At 53.7% G+C, this 20765-nt stretch overlaps 1 protein-coding gene across 1 annotated transcript; it reads right to left on the reverse strand.

The window, feature by feature from the left end:
* Positions 1 to 1337: 1337 nt before the first annotated feature.
* On the reverse strand, positions 1338 to 13654 carry ARX (aristaless related homeobox). The gene is made up of 5 exons (XM_016944121.4): positions 13206 to 13654; positions 10592 to 11468; positions 7937 to 7982; positions 4767 to 5095; positions 1338 to 2554 (listed from the first exon to the last, which is right to left on the reverse strand). Exons 1-5 carry the CDS (start codon positions 13399 to 13401, stop codon positions 2314 to 2316), a joined length of 1689 nt encoding a protein of 562 aa, XP_016799610.2. The 5' UTR covers positions 13402 to 13654; the 3' UTR covers positions 1338 to 2313.
* Between the last annotated feature and the right edge of the window lie 7111 nt (positions 13655 to 20765).

Raw genomic sequence — 20765 nt, forward strand, 5'->3', positions numbered from 1 at the left:
TGGACCCGGGGTTGGGGAGGAGGGGATTGAAGTTGGGGGTGAAGGGGGGTTGCAGGATAGGAGGCGAGCCCGGGACGTGCGGGCTCCAGCGCCGAAGCTGCCGGGCGGGCTGCCCACACCCAGGTGGGCACAGCGCCTGGCAGGCCGCTGACCTCTGCCCAACCCTGCACCCTCCCCTCGGCCGCGCACACTTGCGCCCTGGGCCGCGAGGGGACCCGGCCCCCCTCCTCCAGGGCGCGCGCGGAGCCCGACGGCCCCAGCCCAGAGAGGCACCCGCGCCCCCCGCGGCGACCGACTGGCCGGCGGCGTGGCGGGGCTGCCGGCCCCAGCTCCGCAATCGCGGTAGTCACGCCGCGGCACCCCCGCACCCCTCCCGCCTGCCCCTCTCCCCAAAGGTCCGGCGCGCTAATTACAGCAAATTGAAACTAATTAAGCTTCTCTTCCCTTTCCCATCACCCTGGGAGCGTCGGCGAGACCCAGCCCCCGCGGGCGGGCTTCCACCAAGCGGTCACCCGGAGGGGCGCGGGCAGGGCCCGGGGGAGGGAGAAGCTGCGGTCCCCGCCGCGAGGAGGGAGGGGTGCGCCGAGGTGGTTAAGGATTGCAAATCTGTTTGGGTCTCCTCACGAAATCTGAGTTGTTTAGATTTTTTTTAATGTATACATTTACCAATGCCTGGATAAGTGATGTAATGACATTTGTCGAGTTAAGATCTGCCATTTGGATACCCCTCGCTGCCTTTCCATCACTAATGCTCCCGCATGTTTCTCTCTCTCTCTCTCCCTCTCTCTCTCTCTCTCTCTCACACGCACACACAACACAATACACACACACACTCCCTCCTCCCTGCGAACATGCCGTGGAGCCCGCCCCCTCGGAAGGGAGCGCCTGGGCTTCTCGCTCTCGCCATTACCTGTCATCTCGGACTGCGCACTTCACTTCCTGGCTACGTGGCACTTTCCAACAGCTCCCTTCGCCTTCCGAGCCAAGACTCCCGCTTGCTTCAAATTTCTGACTCCACCGTCAACAACGCCCACCATCCACCCACCCATCCTGGAACCCACCCCACCTCCGTGGCCCGGGACCCCCAGCTCCCGCTGTGACACGACCCGGGAGAGCCCAGGTGCGCGTGGAAAGTACCGCGGCGGCGTCCTTAACCTTCGTAGGAAATCCGGTTCCCTTTGAGGATCGGATTCAAACCAGGGGCCTCTGCCAGGAAAACGCGTGTGCAGATAATCCCAGGAGATGCCTGGACGCTGGAGCCCACCCTTGACTCCCAGGGGGTGGGGGTGGGGGCTTCTACTGTCCCCTCAGCGCCTGTATGGAGCATTCACACTTCGTTTTGTTAAACATATAATTTTTTTATTTTGAGCGTGACACTTCTCCACTAGATAGCAAGGAAAAGTGGTAACAATTACACATTACACAAAAGTACTGTACCATTGCCTTTATCTTGAAGGTTTCGGAAGCCTCTACAGTTAATAAGTTAAATAAAGGGCTTGAGTACATAAATATTTGTCTAGGAACCCTACCGTATCTACAACACAGTAAGAATCTACGGGAGGACAAACTTTTACCATACCACGCTGAGTGCAATTGCGTTATAACATTTCAAATATACAAAGCTCTGTTCTTTTTTTTTTTTTAATAACAATGGTATGTACAGAATCAATAATCACAGTTTGGTGACTTCAACAGTCCATATTCTAGCAGAGTATTTCCCTTTGGTTTGATATAAAAACCTTGGTTGGTGTATGATAAAGAAGAGAACAAGAACAAGACGCCCCTTTCCTTTAAGTGCACTGTTAGCTATCTTACAGGCTCGCATTTGCTTCCCGGGCCCTGGCTTCACGCTGGGGCCCTCGCTGGGGAGATCAACTTCGAGCGCCAAAATGCTATTTAAAAAAAAAAAAAAGAAAGAAAGAAAGAAAGAAAGAAAAGAAAGGCTAAGTGGGGTGTCAGGAGGAAGAGGTTGGGCTTTTTAAATTTTTTACTTCAATATCAGGCGTCTGGGGGAGAAAACCTCCCCGATATTTTCAGGAAAGTAAGAACAAGAGAGAGTGGATGTTGGAGTTGGAGCGAGGTTGGCAGTAGCAGGGGCAGGGGCAGGGGCGGGTGGACAGCCAGCCGAGGAGGTGCCACGTCCCGGAGCGCCGAGGGCTGCCATGCCCGCATCCAGACTGCTGTGAAGGCGGCTGCGCTCTCTCAGTGCCGTCTCGGGAGTGTGCTGGTCCTCTGTTTCCATTTGGTCTTGAGTGGTGCTGAGTGAGGTGACCTTTCGGGGCGCGCGCGGGGCGCGGGTGTGGAGGGCAGCCTTTAGCACACCTCCTTGCCCGTGCTGGTGCCCGGCAGGATGTTGAGCTGCGTGAGCTGCGCCGCGTGCTCCTTGGCCTTGAGCCTCAGCGCAGCTATGCTAGAGGCGCGTCTGTCTGCGGCCGCAGTGGCCGGGTCGGCCAGGGCGCCCGATGCCACTGCGCCCTCCACGGCGGGTGTGGGCTGTCTCAGGAGCGCGGCCGCGGTCGACGCGCTGGTCAGGGGGGCCATTGTGGAAAAGAGCCTGCAGGGAGAGCAAACAGCGCGGTCATGGCCTCGGGAGCTGTGCGCGGCGCCTCGGGCAGCGTCTCCCGCCGCTTGTCGCCGGGGCAGCTGAGGGGCGCGGTACCCACGGGACCCGGATGGGCCGCGGCGGGGAAGTGGGCAGAGGGCGCGGGCGGAAGCTGGACCCCGCAGAGAGGGCTTTCCTGGGGCAGGGAACCGACTGGGGGGAAAAGACCGAGTCCAGATATTCCCCGAGGGGCCGGGCCGGGCCGGGCCGGGGTCCACAGGCCAGCGTGGAGACCTCAAGCCCCACGGCCCAGTGGCGTGGATTCGGTGGTTTCGCTTAAACGGACGGTTTATTCCAAGGCCAGGGGCTGCAATGACACTATCTCCCAGGAGAGAACGCGGAAGGAGAAAAGGAGAGGAGAGCAGAAGAAGAGACGGTGGAGGGTGGGAGGGGGGAGGAAAAAAAGACGGAGAAGGTGGGATTCCAGCTGCCCGGACGCACGCCGCAGGCTCTGAGATCTCCCTCCGGCTCCTTGGCCCGGGACTTTCTGCGCCCTGAAGAAACAGGCCTAGCTCGCCGGCCTCCCGGGCCACCCGCGCCGCCGCGGCCGCCCTTCCGCGCGGGACTCAGCTACCCGCGTCTGGCCAGCGCCTGCGGGTGAGAGTGAAGGGCGACCGCCTGTTGATTTCGGCTCCACGGGCGGGTGTCACCTGCCAGCAGCCCCACATCCTGGCGCGGCGACCCCAGCTGTCTTCCCCGCGCCCCTGTAGCCTCTGGCCTCAGGGAGCCCCCGACCCACGACCCTGGCGCGCGGCGCAAGGCGATGCCCAAGCCTGGGACCCACGCCAGCGCCACCGCCTCCAAGCGGCGACCGAATTACTCCACGTGACGCTTCCACCCCATGCACACAGCACCGGGACATTAGCTGTGGCCGGAGCCGCCCGGGGCCACCGGACACCACCCCCACGCCCACCGCCTTGGAGCGCCCGCGAGCTTTCCCGACCGCCTCCCTGAGGGGTCTGGCTCCAGGCCCGCGGGACCAATTGCGGATTTCCAGGGTTAGAAATGAGCCCACCTGGGCTCACCGAGCGCCGCCTCCTTCTCCCAAGCCCACTGCTCACTCCTCGCACCACCCCAGCCCAGACCCTCTTCCAGCCTCTCCGAATCTCGCAACTCGGTCCTCCAGCCACGGTTCGCCTGGGTTTACAAGTCACTTGTCAGAGGGAAAAAGTGGAGGGAGGGGAGAGACAGAACTTTAAAATTTTTCTCAGAAAGAAATGATAAAGTGTGACCCGGAGGTGGCGTAACATGCCCTGGTTCCATTAGGTAAACTGAGTCACTAACTCTGCTTCAGTGCGCTCGCTGTTTATTTTATTGGTTTGTTATAAGAAACTAAATTTACTCCGAGTCTTAATTTTCTGTAAGATGATTTTTTGTTAAGCAGCTGCGCAGTTGGATGAATCTATTATTTCTTTGTTCTCCCAAAGAGTGATCATTGAAGCTGCATCCAGTTTTATTTTCACTGCGCTAACACAATACATCCCTCCTTTGTTTCTTTGTCTGTGTGATTATACAGACTTTTTATTTCCTCATTCGATGTTCATTAAAGAAAGGGAGTTATAAGATGAACTGTTTCTTTTATTTCGTTGTCTTGTACTGCCGTGTAGATCGGGGCTTGCACATATGGGGGTGTCGTTGGCAGCGGGTCACTTGAGTGACAAGGAAGATGGAGTCTGGGGCAGAAGAATGAATTCTGTGCACCCAGAGGGCCTGGTGGCTCCAGGGCTCCCATGGGGATCAGGGCTGTGTTCCTCAGGCTGCCAGGTTGGGGGGCATAAGGAAGAACTTTTGCAAAACTTAAAAAGTCGTCCCTGCTCTGTACCCTACACCTGTACATATTTGCTCGCTTACCACCTATGGTGGGACTTGTTGCAGCCTTCAAATGGTACTTTTACAGCTTTCATTCTCGGTTGTCACGGTTGTCGTTACTGCCACTGCCTTCCCCTTTCCCATTAAGTTCCAAGTCAATACCTTCAAGACCCACATTTTTTTTTTTTTTTTTTTGAGGCTCAATTAGAGAGTATTTTCTTTGGCTACAGTCTCTGAGGTTGGGTCAAAGAAAAAGATGTGTGTAACCCTGTTTGACTCCTGCCTCCTCCCTGCCCCCAGCCTCTGTGTGTATGAGAGACAGACAGACAGACAGACTTCCGAGGCTGCGCGTTACCTGCCGAATGCCGGGCTGATGAAAGCCGGGTGTCGGAACACTGCCGCTCCGAGGAAAGTGCTCAGGCCCAGCGGCGCCCCGCTGGGCGGCAGGCTGGCCGAGCCCGGAGGCGGAGGTAGGCTCGGGAAGGCGGCGGCGGCGGCGGCGGCAGCGGCAGTCCAAGCGGAGTCGAGCGCCGGGTGGTGCGGAGGGAAGGGGCTGGCGTCCAGGTAGGGGCTGAGCGGGTGGGTGGCAGAGAGCGGCCCCGGGAAGGGCAGCCCAGGGGGGTGGGTCTGCGCGCCTGCCTTCTCCCGCTTGCGCCACTTGGCCCGACGGTTCTGGAACCAGACCTGCAAGGCAGAGAGAGCCCAGGGTCGGCGCGGCTCGGCCCGGCGGGCGCACCGGGCCCGTACCCGTCCCTTCCCTTGGCGCGCTGCGGGGCCCCCTTCCTTTCCACCGCGGCCCGCGCCCACCTGCCCCTCTTTGGCCTCAGGTTGTTTTCGGACGCGTCTGGGGCCAAATGAGCAGTGAATAGGAGCCGCAACTTCAAGTCAGCAGGAAACAGGACAAGCAAACCCTTTCTGCCGGCATTCCACCTGGGCCAGTTTTCCAAGTTTAAGGAAAATGATTCAGTGTGTTTAGAGTTGGGGAAACCAAAGTTTAAACGTCTGTGCTGACGCTTGCTAGGATCTTTAGGCAGGTCACTTAAACCTCTCTGAACCTCAGTTTTCGAATCTGTAAAATGGGGATAATAAAACTTCACTCATAAGGCTGTTATGAGAACTGGGTAAAATAAGGCAAGTGAAAGCATGCATTCAATGGTGACTCTAGGGAATGGGCAGCCACCAAGAGATGAGGGACATGCTTGTTTTACTGCATATCAGCTATTTTCACCTATTTCAGATTTACGCAAGAGCTGGCAAAATTCTTGCTCTGTATGGAAGAGGAAAGTGGAAAGATAGTTCATTTATTCTTTCCAGAAACATTTATTGAACACCAAAGAGCACTATGCTGGGTTCTGGGGTTCAGAGAGGGATGAGAGGGAGGGAAGAAAGGCTCGAGTTAATTAGCAAGCATACATTTCAGGGGGTCAATCCTCTATGAAATGAAACAGGGATACACAACCTGCTCTTGGCAGGGGATCCCTGCAGGACCCAGTTCTATGCAGGAAGGCACTGACTACATGGATGAAGCAGGCAGCAATACCTGGGCGCATAGAAATCAGAGGGCATGATAGGTGTAGACTTTTCACATCTTCAGAGCTAACAAGTCTTTTATTTCCTTTTGGAGATGTGTTTTAAATTGGTTATTTAAATAAGATAGTTTTAGGCTTGGAGGGAGGTTTTCAGCCTGAGGTATTTTCCTAATTGCTAATAGAAAGCGGTTTTAATGGAGACCTTTACCTGAAACATGGCAGCTACCATCATCTAAAAATAAACCCCAGGAGCATGAAATTATTTTTATGTGACCTGCTCATCACACCCACAGCTGGGAAGATATGCTCCTTCTCCCCTGAAGGCATTAATATTTTTAGGGCTGGGTTTATAACTGCACACAAGTCTGAAAATTAAGAATGAACTCCAGGGCTATACAGAGTTATATTAAAATATAATGTAAATTATCCCAGAGGAATATATTTTAAAATGTGAAACACATCCATATTTTTCACATCTACACACTGGGGCTTGTTGTTACCAGCACTAGCATCTAAGCTTGGTTTGACTTCTAGACAGCCCCCCAGGGCAAGAAAAATCAAGAATCCAAATCGGTCAATTAATTCCAAGTCTGCCAAAAGGGGGCCCATTCACACCATTCCACAGCCTTCAAAATAATCTATTTGTGAATTTCAGAAACACTTCAGTGTGGAAACCCAGAGGCTTGAAAAAGTAAGACTGTAGATGGGACCGGACTGGGTGGGCAGCTTTTGTGTAGCCAAATCTGTCTAGACAAGAATATCCACCACTCCTTGATCGCAGTGAAAGAAGAAGGGGAACTGGGGGCAGTGGACTCAGAATGCCCTTAAAGAACGTGGAAACCTTTTTACAGACAGATCGTCTCTCCCGGCTCAACTGCAATTATCAAGATGTCCCCCTGCAATTCCTCATTATTGAATTAATACCTCTGAGGCCCCCCAAAGGTAAACGAAAGGACTCTAATAATTCATATTCACTTAATTACATCTTCTCCAGTGAATAGGGGGAGAGGAGAAAGGGAGGGGGCGCTCTCTTTCTTTTTAAAAGTTATTTAACTTTCCCACGACTCGTTCCCCTGAGCTGAAAATACGGAGTTGCTGTCACATCTCTGTTTGACAATGGAGAAATGTGTCAACAGAAAGGAGGGGACAGGCCTCATCATTAGCCCTCTAATGCAAGAAGCTGTTGTGTATTAAATGAGCCATATGGAATTTATTGTGCTTTATCAGCGCTTGATTTTGACTGTAAAGTGATTCACTCAGCTCCTAACTCGGGGACATCTGTTTTCTGTTGGCCATCGGGGCTGCTCAGTGTTGATTGTCTCTTTGGTTATGAGGCCTGGGTTCGGAAATGCACTCTGGTATGGGGCTGCAAACACCTTTAATAGCATTGCACTCACTCCCTATTAGATCAATGTGGGTTCATTGCTATAAAAAATGGGAAATCAAATAGCATTAGCCAGCTCCTTGTGCGGGGCGGAGGGGAAATCAAACAGCATTTTGCCTTCAAATGGCCCTGTTTGTTCTAGCACTAAGTGGGCTTTTATGAAGCCCGATTGGAGACTTAATCGCAGCCAAATACCTGCTTGGAGCTGAGCGGATTTGTCTAACAACCAAATCCATGCTCCATCCCATTATTTCAATCAGGAGAAGTAGATCGGTGGATTGTTTCCTATAGGAGCTTTGGGGCTAGGGGGTCCCAAACTGCAGTCTCAGGGACTCTAAAGCCCTTGTTCTGATCCTGGACTCCTTCCTTGGGCTCCCAAACCCAGAAACCTCCCCCTTCCACCTCCCATGTCTTAAATTTTAAATATCTTTGTGTGTGAGAGAGTGCTTGGGTCTACTTTTCTGATCCTGCTTCTCTTGGTTTTGTGAAGGGGATCTCACCCCCCCCCCCCCGCACCGCACCCCCCCCCCCCCCCGGCCACCAACCCATCTCTCTCTCTCCTGCTGGCCCCCAGCCCTCCTCCCTCCCTCTTCCCTCTGTTGTGCAGCTCACCTGGACTCGGGCCTCGGTCAAGTCCAGCCTCATGGCCAGTTCCTCCCTATAAGAGAGCAACACACAGACAGGAGGTCACTGCAGGCCCCAGCAATGCCCTCTCAGCTATTCCCTCCTCTATGGCAGGCCTACTCCACCAGGGTCTCCCCTGGCTGCCTGCCCCCCACCCCCAAACATATGGGCATTACCATTCCATCACCCCCTGGAGTGCCAACTATTTGACTGAAAATGCAAAAACACGAAGCACATTACCAGATATAGGATATTATCTATTATATCATACTACATTCGTGTGTGACAACCAAGGGTGGCTTCTTGAGTCTCTAAGTCTACAAACCTGGGTACACAGGTTCTCTCTCACTGTCTTAAGCCAGAGTTAGACAACACACACACACATACACACACACACACTGCTTATACCCTGTTTTGTCCTAATATTAAGTGGGATAGGAACTCAGCACTTAACTAAGAAAATATTTTTCTGTCCTCTTGGTTTCCTTCTGCCTTCTTTTTAAAAATTTCTCTTCCCTCCTTCTTCCTTCTTCTCTTTCCAGCTCTATGCCTTTCCCTCCATCTCTCTCTCCCCCGCCTTCCTCCCTCCATCATCCCCTTGGGTCACACTCCCCATTACCCTCTGCAGGTATGTTAAGCTTGTTAAGAGTTCAGTGGGGTAATTTTTCGATTAAACAAAATTCTGCGCACCTCCTGACTCCAATGCCCACTACAAACCCTGCCCATCTCAGGGGAAGTCAATTTAACTGAAACCCTACCCCATCATTGCAGTTATTACTGCGACAATTAAGGCAAATAGGAAACCATTAAGATGCTGTAAAACGGCTTACAACCTGTTTACCGAAAATATGACCGCGCCGAGAATAATTGGCCCTCCGGCTCGCTAATATGAAAGAGCGGGGGCCGCCGAAGCCTGGGACCTGGGGTTGCCCTGCCGGTAGGCCCCCAGTCCACACCTGAAACTTCAGCACCAGAGGTAAACTGTCTCCATAAGTGCTCTCCGTTGCCGTTGCCCCCAGCTACAGTGGGCATCAGCAAATCTAAAGCGGCACTCCAGGCTGGCTCAGGGCCGGAGCCAAGGGGCTCAAACCCCTGGGTTGGAAAGAGGTGGGGGTGGGGCGGGGAAGAGGAGCTGCCCCTCCTCGTGCACTTCGGTCCTCCCCCGCCTCTAAGCCCGCCAGAAGCTAAGAAAGGGCGGACGTGGATGCCAACTGACACCAGCTCAGTTTCTTCTTTGGAAATACACACGCACGATAAACGCAAAACGCTGGTCGGCCAATTCGCTATTTGACAGCACACATAGGTTTTTAAACTTATTTCCTTTTTTAAAGATAAGGAAAGGACTGGGTGACACAGGGGAAGACCAAGTGTAGCCCAAGGGATGACCAGGTTTAAGTGCCTTTGCCTGGCATTAAGTCCGCTCTTTTCTGTTTCTGGTTGGGAGAGAGTTAGGCAATTGCCAGGCCAACCACATTTTGGAGTAGCTCGGCCTCCCGAGCCCTAAGCAGCGATTTCTCCTCTGGTTCAAAGGGGCGGGCAGCATTCCCCTTCTAAAATGCACATTGAAAAGCTGCGCACGTCTCCTTCGAAGGAACTGCCCGCGCTTGACAAGCCCCGCGCTAGGCAGTCACCGATCCCTTTCTCCCCCTCACTGGGGGACGTTTGCCCTAAGACTGGCTCCTCGCCTGAGCTGAGAACTTGGCCTTGGGGTGGGAGAGAAGGACCCCTACCCGGGCCGGCGCCCCAGGTGGTGAATAAGCTGGGGCCGAGGGTCCAGTCATCACACAGGCACGTTTCCCAGAAAAACAAGTGGGAGGTGGAGCGTGACCAGGTCGAACACCCGGCTTGGACACTGATCCAAAGAGAAAATTCCCCCAACTGCTTTGTCTACTCCCTGCCAGGCTTCCAGCAATCATTGTCCACCCGGTAAACCCGTTTACATTAAACGCACGGTGGGTTTAATGTGTGTGTCGGGAGAGGACAGAGAGTAGAAGGGGAGATTCTGGCTGGAGCCCCTCAGGTGTTCAGACACCAAACACTGCCCAGTTCTGACTTCGTTTGGTTATTTCAGGAGTCCTGAAACGACAGAACTCGGATCTTTTTAAAGGCCTTCTCCGCTGGCACGGGCTCCAGCTTCACTGCGAACTGCGTAACTGATACCCACCAGGCCCCTGGGGCACCAGGCGGGGGTGGCGAGCGCACAGCACAGCGACCAAAAATAGCCCCTGCTTTGCTCTGTCCGCGGACAGCGCTTCCTGAGCCTCGCCGGGGACCTAGCCGGGACCGCAGCTCCGGAGGCCTTGTGTCTGTGCCCTCTGCTGTGCGCGCGTCTCCAAGGTGGCGCTTTCGGGCGCTCTTTGGAGAGGCTGTTTCTTTTCCTCTCTCTAACTAAAACTTGTAATTTGAAAACATTAAACTGCAACGACCTTGGGAAGGAGATAAACCATTCCAGCCTAAACTTAAAGCCCGAACCGGGGTGGGGGTCGGGGGAGTGGGTAGTTTGGGTGAGCAAGGGTGGGTGTGTTGGGAGGGCGCTCTTCCGCAGAGTCCAGGAGCCAAGCGTCTGCCCCGAGGCCGGGGCCCCTGCCAGCCCGCTGTCCCTCCCTGGGGCCCGCTGCGACCGCGACCACCCTACACGCATACCTGGTGAAGACGTCCGGGTAGTGCGTCTTCTGGAAGGCCCGCTCCAGTTCCTCCAGCTGGTAGCTGGTGAACGTGGTGCGGTAGCGCCTCTGTTTGCGTTTCAGCAGCCCCTCCTCCGAGTCGCTGCCCGCAGAGAGGCACACGCTGTCCTCGCCGTCCTTGCCCTCAGCGTCTTCCGGGTGCAGCAGCAGCTCCTCCTTGGGTGACAGCTCTCCGCCCTCTGTGGCCACTGCAGCGGCAGCTGCTGCGGCCACGGCGCCAGTGGCGGCCACAGGACAGCGCCGGGGCTCCTTGAGCAGCGCGCGGGCGTCGTCCTCCAGCAGCTCCTCCTCGTCGTCCTCCAGCAGCTCCTCTTCCTCGTCCTCATCTTCTTCGTCCTCCAGCAGCTCCTCCTCGTCGTCCTCGGTGCCGGTGCCACCACCCGCAGCCGGGGCGCTGCCCGGGCCGCCGGCCACGCCGAGGCGCTCCTCCGGGTGCGTGACGCCCCCCGGGCCGCCCAGCTCGTCCAGCGCGGGCGGCGGCGGCACGAAGGGCGCCCCGTTCTCGCGGTACGACTTGCTGCGGCTGATGCTCACCTGCGGCGCCTGGCTGATCTTGAGCGTGTCCCAGGCCGCGGCGGCCGCGGCCGCGGCGGCCGCGGCGGCCCCTGCGCCGTCCGGCCGTTCCCCGGGCCGCGCGGTTGGCGGTGGCGGCGGAGGGGCCTCCCCGCGTGGACCCGCCGTGGCCGTGGCGGCCGCTGCCGCCGCCGCCGCCGCCGCCGCCGCCGCCGCTGCCGCACCCTGAAGGAGGCGGCCCCCGCCCGGGCCGTACAGGCGCCGCAGCTTGGGCGGCAGGTGCAGCTCGGCCTCGAACGGGGCGCTGCTGCTCTTAGGGGAGCCTGCGGGCAAGGGAGAGCTATCAGCCAGCCGGCCGGCCGGGGAGTCCCAGCCAGGGCTGCTGCCGGGGCCCGCCCGCAGTTGCTCCCCCAGTGCCTAGGCCCAGGCGTGCGGGGACCGCGCACCACCAGACTTCGACGCCTTGGCCTCTTTCTCCACTTTTCTTGCTTTTTCTTTTTCTTTCTTTCTCTCCCTCTCCCTTTCTCTGGGTTCCTTCTTTTTTCCCCTTTCCTCTCCCTTCTTTCCTTTCCCTCTCTCACTCTCCCCCTTTTATTTCCTATCTTCCTTCCCTTATCTATTCCTCTTGCCCCTCTCTCCCTTCCTTTTCTCTCCTTCCCTTTTTTCTTTTTCTTTCTCCCCCTCCCTTCTTTTCCTCATCTCTCTTTCTCCTTCTCTCCCCCTTTCTTTCTCTTTTTGCAGGCTTTCTCTCCCCTCTCTCCTTCTTTCTTCTTTATTCCTTTCTCTTTCCCCTTTCCTACTCTCTCATTTTTATTTCCCTTCCCACGTCGGGGCAGAGGAAAATCCGAAAACATTCTACAACTTTAAAAGAAAATCACCACTATCCTGAAAACTTTGCGCATGACCTCTGCCCGCTGCTCCACCACGAGGGCAAGGGTTGGCAAGAGGGGTGCAGCCCTGAAGGCGACCGCTGCGGGGCGGGGTGGGGGGAAGCGGCCCTGTGGCCCCAAGTGCAGGCCGCGCCCCAACAGCCCACAGCGGGAGAGGGTGGGGGGGGCTTCTTGCACAAAAAGGCAAAGAAAAATCATCCTGGCAAAAATGTTCTGGGAAAGGTCTGGGGCAGAGTGGGAGTGCAGCAGGCGCAGGCCGCTCCTTCCTTTTGAGGAAGCGCCTGGCATAGGTGCCACTGCAGGCTAAAAAAGAAAAGAAAAAAGTCAATTTTATTTAAATGCCCCCTTCTCAACCGTCTGCTCCTGCCATCCAAATTGCGCTATGGCCGGACCGCTGGTTTTTGGATTTTAAAAGAAACCAACAGTTCTTTCCTTTCCCTGCGACACCTCTGCAGCAAGCTCGAGGCGAAACTTGAGGATAACAGGTTCGGGGTAAAAGGACATTTGTTCTGGAATTTTTAATTTCAGAAAAAAATAAAATATTTTAAACAGCTCGTCTATTTAAAAAAATAAAATAGCAGAGAAAAAATTAGCATCCAGAAGTCACACATTTCATACATTTTAAATACATTAAGGAGCATTTGGAGAATCCCAGGAAGATGTTTTCTGCAAAGCTTGGGTTTAAAAGGTCACAAATAATCTGCAATTAAAAAAATAAAACCAAAACACTGCATATACAGAAATCTTCCAAAGAGGAAAGGCCAAGGCTCACTCAGCCTGGAGACCCCGATTCACCAGCTTTTGGGCTTCTTGTCTTCATCAAGTTGGTGCTACAAGGGTCCACCGGCCATCTACTGTTTCTGACCTGTCGCCCCTCTTCAGAGCACACCCAAGGCCACCAAAAGGGGCATTTAAACAACCTAACGATCAACACCGAAAAGCTAAAGGCTCCCTAAGCGAAAACGGGCCTTTTTCTGGAAGCAGGGAGGGAGGGAGGGAGAGACAGCCCTGGCTAGATGTTTAACGCTCTTTGAGGCAGCAGGCCTCAGAGTTATGCCCTCTCCTTCCTTCCTCTCCAAATTGACAATTCCAGGCCACTGGCCCCCGAACACCAAACATCCAAATCAGGGCCCAATGCCCTTAGTAAGTGCCTGACGGGAGCATCCTTACCTTGCACGGCCTTTTCCGGGTCGGCGCGGCTGGTCAGCGGAGCAGGCAAGCTCTGCGCGGCTCCCAGCAACCGCATTTTGCACGGGCTCCTCCGGCCCAGGATGCTGTCGATGCAGTAGGAGGAGAGCAAAGTTGGAGATTTACTTTTGCACTCGGGCCTCTCGGAGCAGCCCTCCTCCTGGTACTGATTGCTCATGGCTGGGGCTTTTTCCCAGGGCGCAGAGAGCGGATCGCCGGCTGCCTCTCCCGGAGGGTGGGATGGATGGGTGTGTGTTGGGGGTGGGGTTAGATAGCGGGTTATAACGGATATTATTGCGATCTTTGTGCCTTTCTGCCTCCCTTGGTTGCCGGCTGCCGGCTCCCGCCCTGCCCGCGGCCCGAGCTCGCCCTCTCCGCGCTCAGGACAAGCGGTAACAAGTGTAGTGAGCAGCGGGCGCTGAGCTCTGGAGTCTCTCTCCTCCACGTGCTGAGAGGCGCCCTCTGATTGGCTCTCGCCAGAGGCCGGGCTGCGTCGGCCTGTGGGCGCGGCGCAAAGCCCGGACTGGATTCCAGAGGGGCAGGCGGGGGTGGGGGCAGCGGGCACGCACCAGAGCCAATTTTCCTTTTCTTTCTTTCTTTTTTTAAGTTACCAATTTTCTAAGTCCTCTATCCTCTTCCTGCAGCTCCTCCTTTGACCCTTTAGTGTTGGCCGAAGTTCTAGCTTATTGGGATGCCAGGCCTGTGAATGCCATCTGGGCGGCGTGCGCCCCTTCCACCAACCCGAGGACCTCGCTCCCTGGAGGCGAGGCCTCGAGGCTCACGTTCAGACTCACTCGGCACTTTTCAAAGCCGATATTGGGCTCCCAGGACACCGCCTTGACCTCCCTGGCGCTCAATTGCCGTCCTCTCTAGGCCGGACGGGCGTCGGGGGGCCAGGGTGACCGCCCCAAGCAAACATCTGCCGTCTGGGAGTTCGCTTTTCTCTTGCGGCCCAAGGCATTGCGCTGTCTATCTTCACCCTGAGCCCGACTGTGTCTCTCTTGTTTGTAGCGTCCCCCAACCGCTCTCCTCTCCGTTTTAAACTCTGGAATGGGAAAAAGCCTCCTTACAGACAAAGCTCTGCCATAGGCGCGCGGCCTTCCCTAGAGCATTTACTGGGTGGGAAGGGACAGGCGAGTATCAGCAGCGAGGAGGGGCGACTGGGGACGAGTCTGGGGGCCTCCTCTTTCTCCCTGGACTCTCTTCCGTCTTTCCCCCACAAATTCGTATCTGTTAGGCCGTCACCCTGAGGCTGTTCACCTTCCAATCGCAGCTAGGGAGCAGAACCCTCAGGGATCCCTGACCTCTCCAGGGTGGAAGGAACCCAAATTCGGCTGCAGCCAAATCTAAGCGTCTAAAATTCTGAATTCTCATGACCTGGCTCCCTTGAGCAAAGGTGAGAGAGTGAACCTTAGAGAGAGCGCCTTTCTTCCCAAACAGTTTCCAGCGCCGAGAACTAAAACCCAACTCCAACTGATGTTGGGTCGAGCCTGGGCCAGCATGGACGCCTTCCCTGCCTGGGTGCAGGTTCCCAGGGATTTCCAGGGGCCCCAACGCTGGCAGAATTGGGGCGAGGGTGGTGGGTGAGAGAGGGGCCAGGGAGGGGGAATCCACGCCGGGTTTTCCTCTCTCAACTCCCTTCAATGTGTCAAAGAGAAAAGCATTTTACAAAGGATTATACTTGAATCACTTACAGTCAGTATTTAAAAATACAAGGATGCATAACTGGGATTTTTTTTTCAGCCATAAACATCTGCATAACTCTTGGATGCTGGTGGGTGGGTAGCAGACAGATCGGGCTGCCTCCGCAGGAACCTTCAAGACAAAACTGGGGGGAGGGGATGAAGGGTTGGGAACAGGCACATTAATAATGCGAATACTAATACTGATACTACTACTACTATTAAAGACAGGACAAAAAGAATTCCTCTGTCCCTCTCTGTCTCTCTCTCTCTGGCTTTTAGCTTAATTCTCATCCGTTTTTTCTGCACTTGGATGATGGGGCGGGCTGTGGTGGGGAGCGGAGGAGAACTCGAGCCATCGCTGACATTTGATTTTCCTTTAAGCCCTCTCTGCGATTCCAAGTCACCTGGGATCTCTCCTTGCCTTTCCCGCATTCTTCCTTTTCCATCCCCACCAAGAGTTCGGTGTTTTTACACCGTCCGGTTCAGCTTTAAACTAACATTCTGCGCGCTGATTTCCTCCCACATTCCCTCCCCCGGCCCCGAAAGCCCATTCCAGGCGCGCGGGTCTCATCGCAGCCAAGAGGAGTAAAGACGCTTCGGTTTCCTCCTAGCCTCCAGCCGCGGACCCTCGCGGGCGTCCCTGCGGCTTGGTGGTTGGGAGAGACGGAGGCACTTTTCCCTCCCCGGCGGGCCCCGCGTTGGAAATCCACAAGACCCGGCTGCCGGGTGGCTCAGTGACTTCAGAGTCGGCTCCGCACACGCAGGGAGTGGGCTGAAAATGAGTCCAAGAAAGATCGTGTTAAACAAAAAGACAAATGCACAAATCATTTCTGAGAGCCCAACGGAGTTTCAACTCTCCGGGTGGAAGACTTCTTTGCCTCCATCCCCCCTCCTCCCCCTTGTGCAGCTGTTCTTCTTTTAAAAGAAGTCGGACTTTCTGCTGGGGTGTATTCTAATTTTAATCATCCACTGTAAAAGGGGAGGTTAACAAAGAATTTCTGATTCTGACTTAATGATCCCTGGAATTAGATCTAATTCTATTAATGGAATATAAAGTGTTTTCGGGGGAGACCTGTGTGAAAACACTAGTTTTATTTGTTCTGTTATTTTATTTATTTTTGTTATTTTCTAATCAATCTTCCCAAGTGAGGATGCTATTGGGAAACACGTCCATTCACCTCGGGGAGAAGGGCCTGACCTAGCTCACTCTACACCCAGTGGCCCTGAGACCACCTTTGTCACAATCCAATACCCAACTTCAAAAATCTACAATTAACTTTTGCTATTTCTAAGAGATTAAATTTAAAAAATTACAGAAAACTTTTCTAAGGTGCTGGGTGGAGAGACATAAGACTATGCTGTGGTCTCCACAATGCCTAATCAGGATATGGGACTATATATATATATATATAATATGTTATTCTATATATCATTTTAGAAACAAAATTATGCGTCTAATATCTAGGAAGAGGGTAACTGATGTGTTGAGTGGGCAGACTTTTAAGAATTGGGCTATAGGATTACGTATGAAAGAACTTACAGTTTAGCCCAATTTAATTTTACTTTGCCAGGAAAACGACACTTCACTTTCTTTTTGCCTCACTTTTACTCACTAATCAAAAGTAATTGCATTTTAGTGATAATATCATTCTTGTTTGTACTTTGTTATTCACAAGTCCTGGCTCCTCTAATCTTTGGGGTCTGTAGCTGTTGGTTTGCTTTTCCTGGGCTGCTTGGAAAACAATGGTTTGCAGTTTATCTGCTTTTAAAATCAATCACTAAATAAAAATGACAATAATGGCTGGAAGTGAAGGTCACATGTGTTTAGAACTGTGGTTTATGGTGAAAAATGGGGCTTGTTCCTAGAACTGGAGATAATAATTTACCTAGAAGAGGAGAGTGGAGGAAGAAACCCCTTTCTTTTCTGAGAGCTAATTCTACATTATAGTTTTAAAATTACATTTGCAAGAAATGTGGAATAAGGGGGGGGTGGCAGTTAGATGTCATTATCCAGAAAAAAAAATGTTTGGAAGAGAGTTAACCTCACATACTTTTCATTTGAGATGTTTTAATTTATTGTGCAATATACACATAGATAAATCAAGCTGTGATGGGCTTCCAGTTGCACCGGACGGCTCAGATCCCCTTAAATTACGATCAGCCTCTTCAAAACATATATTTAAACAATAGAAATAAACTTCATTGGAATCTAGCGACCAATTTGGAAGCCATTGGAAGAGAAGACAATAAGACCTGATTACACGCAAGGATTCTCTGTGATGTGATATCCCTTTTGCCAAGTCATTTTGCTGTTTTATTTATTTAATTTCTTTTTTTTCTTAAACAAACTTTCATTCATTTATGGTCTTCCGCAACCTGCTAATTTAACACTGGAGCGCGTTATTGCAGTGTTAGGAGGAGAGAAAGAGAGAGAGAAAACAACAATACTGCAATGATCCAAATGATACAGTAGAATTATAGCAATTATAGTTCTACTTGTGGAAGAAAACCTTGCTGAGATCAGGCAAACAAACTGAAGCCTTGTGAGGATAACAAGCGTCGGGATTGACAGCCGGTGCTGGGAAGAGCCGGAGGGCACAAACAGAAATATTTGCTTCCCCCCACCCCCCCTTAACTCCAACCAGTCAAGGTTAACCTCCTCAAACGCTGCTTTCAGAGTCTTATCCACTTCAGGGTATGCATTTTATGCACAAATCGAGGTGTCTCCTCCTGGAAGTCTGGTAATAGGAGGAAGTGTAACATAATCCGCTTGCCTAGAACTTGTCTCTCGCCTTCTTGGCCTCCTGCGTGCTCTCCACTTCCTACCCTGCCTCAGTTCTCCCCACGGCTGTTGGGATCTCTCTGTGGACGGTGTTTATTTGTTGATGTATTTTCAAAGAAACAGCCCGTGGAAAGGTCCAAAGGGACTGATAGAACTTGGATTTCCTGGGAAGACTCTGTCGCGTTTGCTAATCCTTCCCTCTTCGCCGTGTCCTCCTCCTAAGCCGTGGGTTCCACAGTTAGGGCTTGGCTGGGAGAGGTTTGTTGGGAAGCAGCTTTTTTGGAAGCCTCCCGAGGACCACGGCCGAGCCCTCAAGGTATGGACGCGTGAGTGTGATGGCTATGTTAGGACAACTCCCCTTATTTGCAAACTTCCTCACTTTCTGTTGCCCGTCAGCAGCCGGGGGAGGGGGTGGGGGAGCAAGAACTAGAGAGGAAAGAGACCCCCTCACCGCCACCACCATCAGCCATCCAGGCGGCAGCCGAGGCTTTTTCAAGCTTTGCTCCAAGCATAAAGCTGGACGAGATGGTCGCAGCCTCCTGTCTGCTCTCAGAAGAGGGGGTGTGTGTCCCCTCCCACGGGCGAGAAGCAGGTGGTTGGGCTCTGAGCTCTCACGGAGTTCCTTGGCGGGAGTTCCCCATCTCCTGCCGCACCCATCCCTCCAGGTTTCCAGACCTGAGAGAGAGGGAAACTTTACTGTGTCCTGTAATCACCACCATCTGCTTTCTCCTCTCCTCCGCCGGACGGCGGGACCCCGCCTGCGGCCAGGGTCGAGGCGTCCCCGGTGCAGCGTTGACTCAGTAGCTGCTGCTCCGGGCGACCCTGGACGGGGTGGAGGGTGGGGGCGGGTGGGCACAGATTGGAGCTAGAGTAAGATGCAGCGGGCTACCCAACGCGTGTGTCAATTCTCAGGCCGCGCGGACCGGAGCTGGGCTGTCGGCGTCCGCACCCCCAGCCTCCCCACCTCAGCCCCCTTTTCGGGCTCGGCTCAGCGCCACGGCCAGAGCGCGCCCCCTAGCGGGGGCTCCGAGTGGGCCGGGCTCTCCTGCCGCAACCTCTGGGGACTGAAGTTGGCAGAGCCCAGTGATCCGGCAGGAATGAATGGGGGAAAAAAACAAAAGCCTTGGAAACATTTCCAAGTGTTCAATAAAAGACCCATCTGTACCTTTCTTCTCCAGCGCGTTCGTGGTTAATGTCCCCCCATGCGCGCGAGAAGGGAGATAATTGCTGGGTGGATTCTTGTCGGCGAACCTCGGGAAACGCTGGACTGAGAAGTGAAATAATTGGGGGTGGGGCCAAGGCAAGCGTGCCGAGGATGCGACACCAGTCAGGAAGTCTGAATCTGCAGTCTCTGGGGTGTTCATGGAGGCCTGGCGGCCTGAGCCCTCAGATTCCTCAGTGCCTGGTGTTGGTGGTGGTGGTGGAGGATCGTCCGAAGGCAGCTACTCTGAGATTTCTCTGATTTGACATCGGCCTCTGTGGTACCTTCATATCACTCATGGTCCCCTCCTATCTTCTGATTTGAGAATACCCCACTCTGTGATTCTAAGTTCCCTGAGCTCAGATTTTGGGGCTCCCATCTTCTGAAGCTAGGAGTGTCCACTTTTTGACTAGATGATCCCCTACCTCCCGTCTCTGGGATTTCTCCATCTTCTGACTTGATGGACTTCTGGGCCACCACCCTGCTCCATCTCCCCCCAGGCATCCTCCTCTTCCCCTCCTTTCACTTCTCCTGCAACATTTGCCTCTGGAAATCCTCAAATCCCAGCTTCCACTACTTCCACTACTCATACATTACCTACTCCCTCTTGGTCTGGCCAGAAATTGAGAAAAGAGAAATGCAGGGTTCTTGTCCAACCCTCTTTGACTTGTTCAACCTGGAAATAACTGAATTTTCTTGAAGCCCTTACAACCTCTGGTTTAAAAAAAAAAAAAAGTTAAAGACGAAGCTTTTACAAATGTAAAAAATTCCCAGTTCAAATCGATCCATAACTTACTTCTTCTGCACCGAGTGTGTTAATCTGAACTCATCAATCAGAAAAACAGAAATCGTGCTTCTAAAGACCTGCAGGATTTTAAAGTTATACCAAGGCCACCAAAACACTTACTAGGTAGGGCCTAGAAAGGAAGAATCCAAAAATAGTAGCGACAACAGCTCCCAGAGTCCCTTATTTTGCGATGTGTCTTGCTAATTGGGAAGTTCAACACGAGGCTTTCCCTGCCCGTACAAGGCTGGTATTTCAGAGCGGGAGGAGCAGATGGAAGGGGTCCTGTGGGAAGGGAGGTGTGGGTGTCCCTGTGTTTAATTAAGAGTTGTATTGTGTGGAAGGGAGGAGGAAAGATGCCGGGCTGCACAGCCCTCTGTTCCCTTCATCGCAAAATAACCTGCAAGTGAAAAAAAAAAAAAGAAAGAAAGAAAGAAAGAAAAAGAAAAAAAAAAAGCCCGCTACTAAGACGGAGCCGGCTCTGGAATAGATACCATTAGAACCACAGTGTTTCTGGAATAAAGATATCTAATTTCCTGCCGCAAATCACTTCCCCGATCAGAAAACACAAATAGCTGAACAGAAGGGGGAAAAAATAGAGGAGGAGGACGAGGACGAGGAAGAAAGGCCCCGGAATAAAAATAACTGCGCAAAAAGGCTTACATTCAACGCTCTGACAGGCGACTTCTCCAAACCCGGGGCAGTTCTATCCTCCTCCCAACGACCCCCACTCTGCTCCCGACTTTCCAGCCCACCCGGGATCCCTTTTGAGGACACCCAGCATCTTTGAGGGAAGGGAGACGGCTCCCAGGCTGAGGTTGGGACAGCGACGGTGGCGGAGAACTGGGGCACTCACGGCCTAGGGGCCTCGTGGGGCCGCTGAGGCCGGGCCTGTTCGGCACCGACGGCGTCACCTCCTCTTCTAACCGGTCACCCCGGGCAGGGCCCTCCTCAGGGCACCGCTTGCCCGAGGCGGCCTCGGTTTCCCTGTCTGGAAGGAGGTGCAGGAGCCCGGGGGCAGGGGAGCTCCGGGCGCCCTGCTGGGGCCGCGCTACTTGGGGACGTTGCGGCGGCGGCCCCGACGCCCCTT

This window comes from Pan troglodytes, chromosome X (genome assembly GCF_028858775.2).
Source record: "Pan troglodytes isolate AG18354 chromosome X, NHGRI_mPanTro3-v2.0_pri, whole genome shotgun sequence".
Lineage (NCBI taxonomy): Eukaryota > Metazoa > Chordata > Mammalia > Primates > Hominidae > Pan > Pan troglodytes.

Bases quoted from the DNA above. Each gene is read 5' to 3' on its own strand.
- ARX (XM_016944121.4), bottom strand. From the start codon at position 13,401: ATGAGCAATCAGTACCAGGAGGAGGGCTGCTCCGAGAGGCCCGAGTGC. The intron at 11,469-13,205 runs GTAAGGATGCTC...CCTTGCCCGCAG, and splicing joins CCCGGAAAAGGCCGTGCAAG to GCTCCCCTAAGAGCAGCAGC. The intron at 2,555-4,766 runs GTAACGCGCAGC...CTCTCCCTGCAG, and splicing joins ATCAGCCCGGCATTCGGCAG to GCTCTTTTCCACAATGGCCC.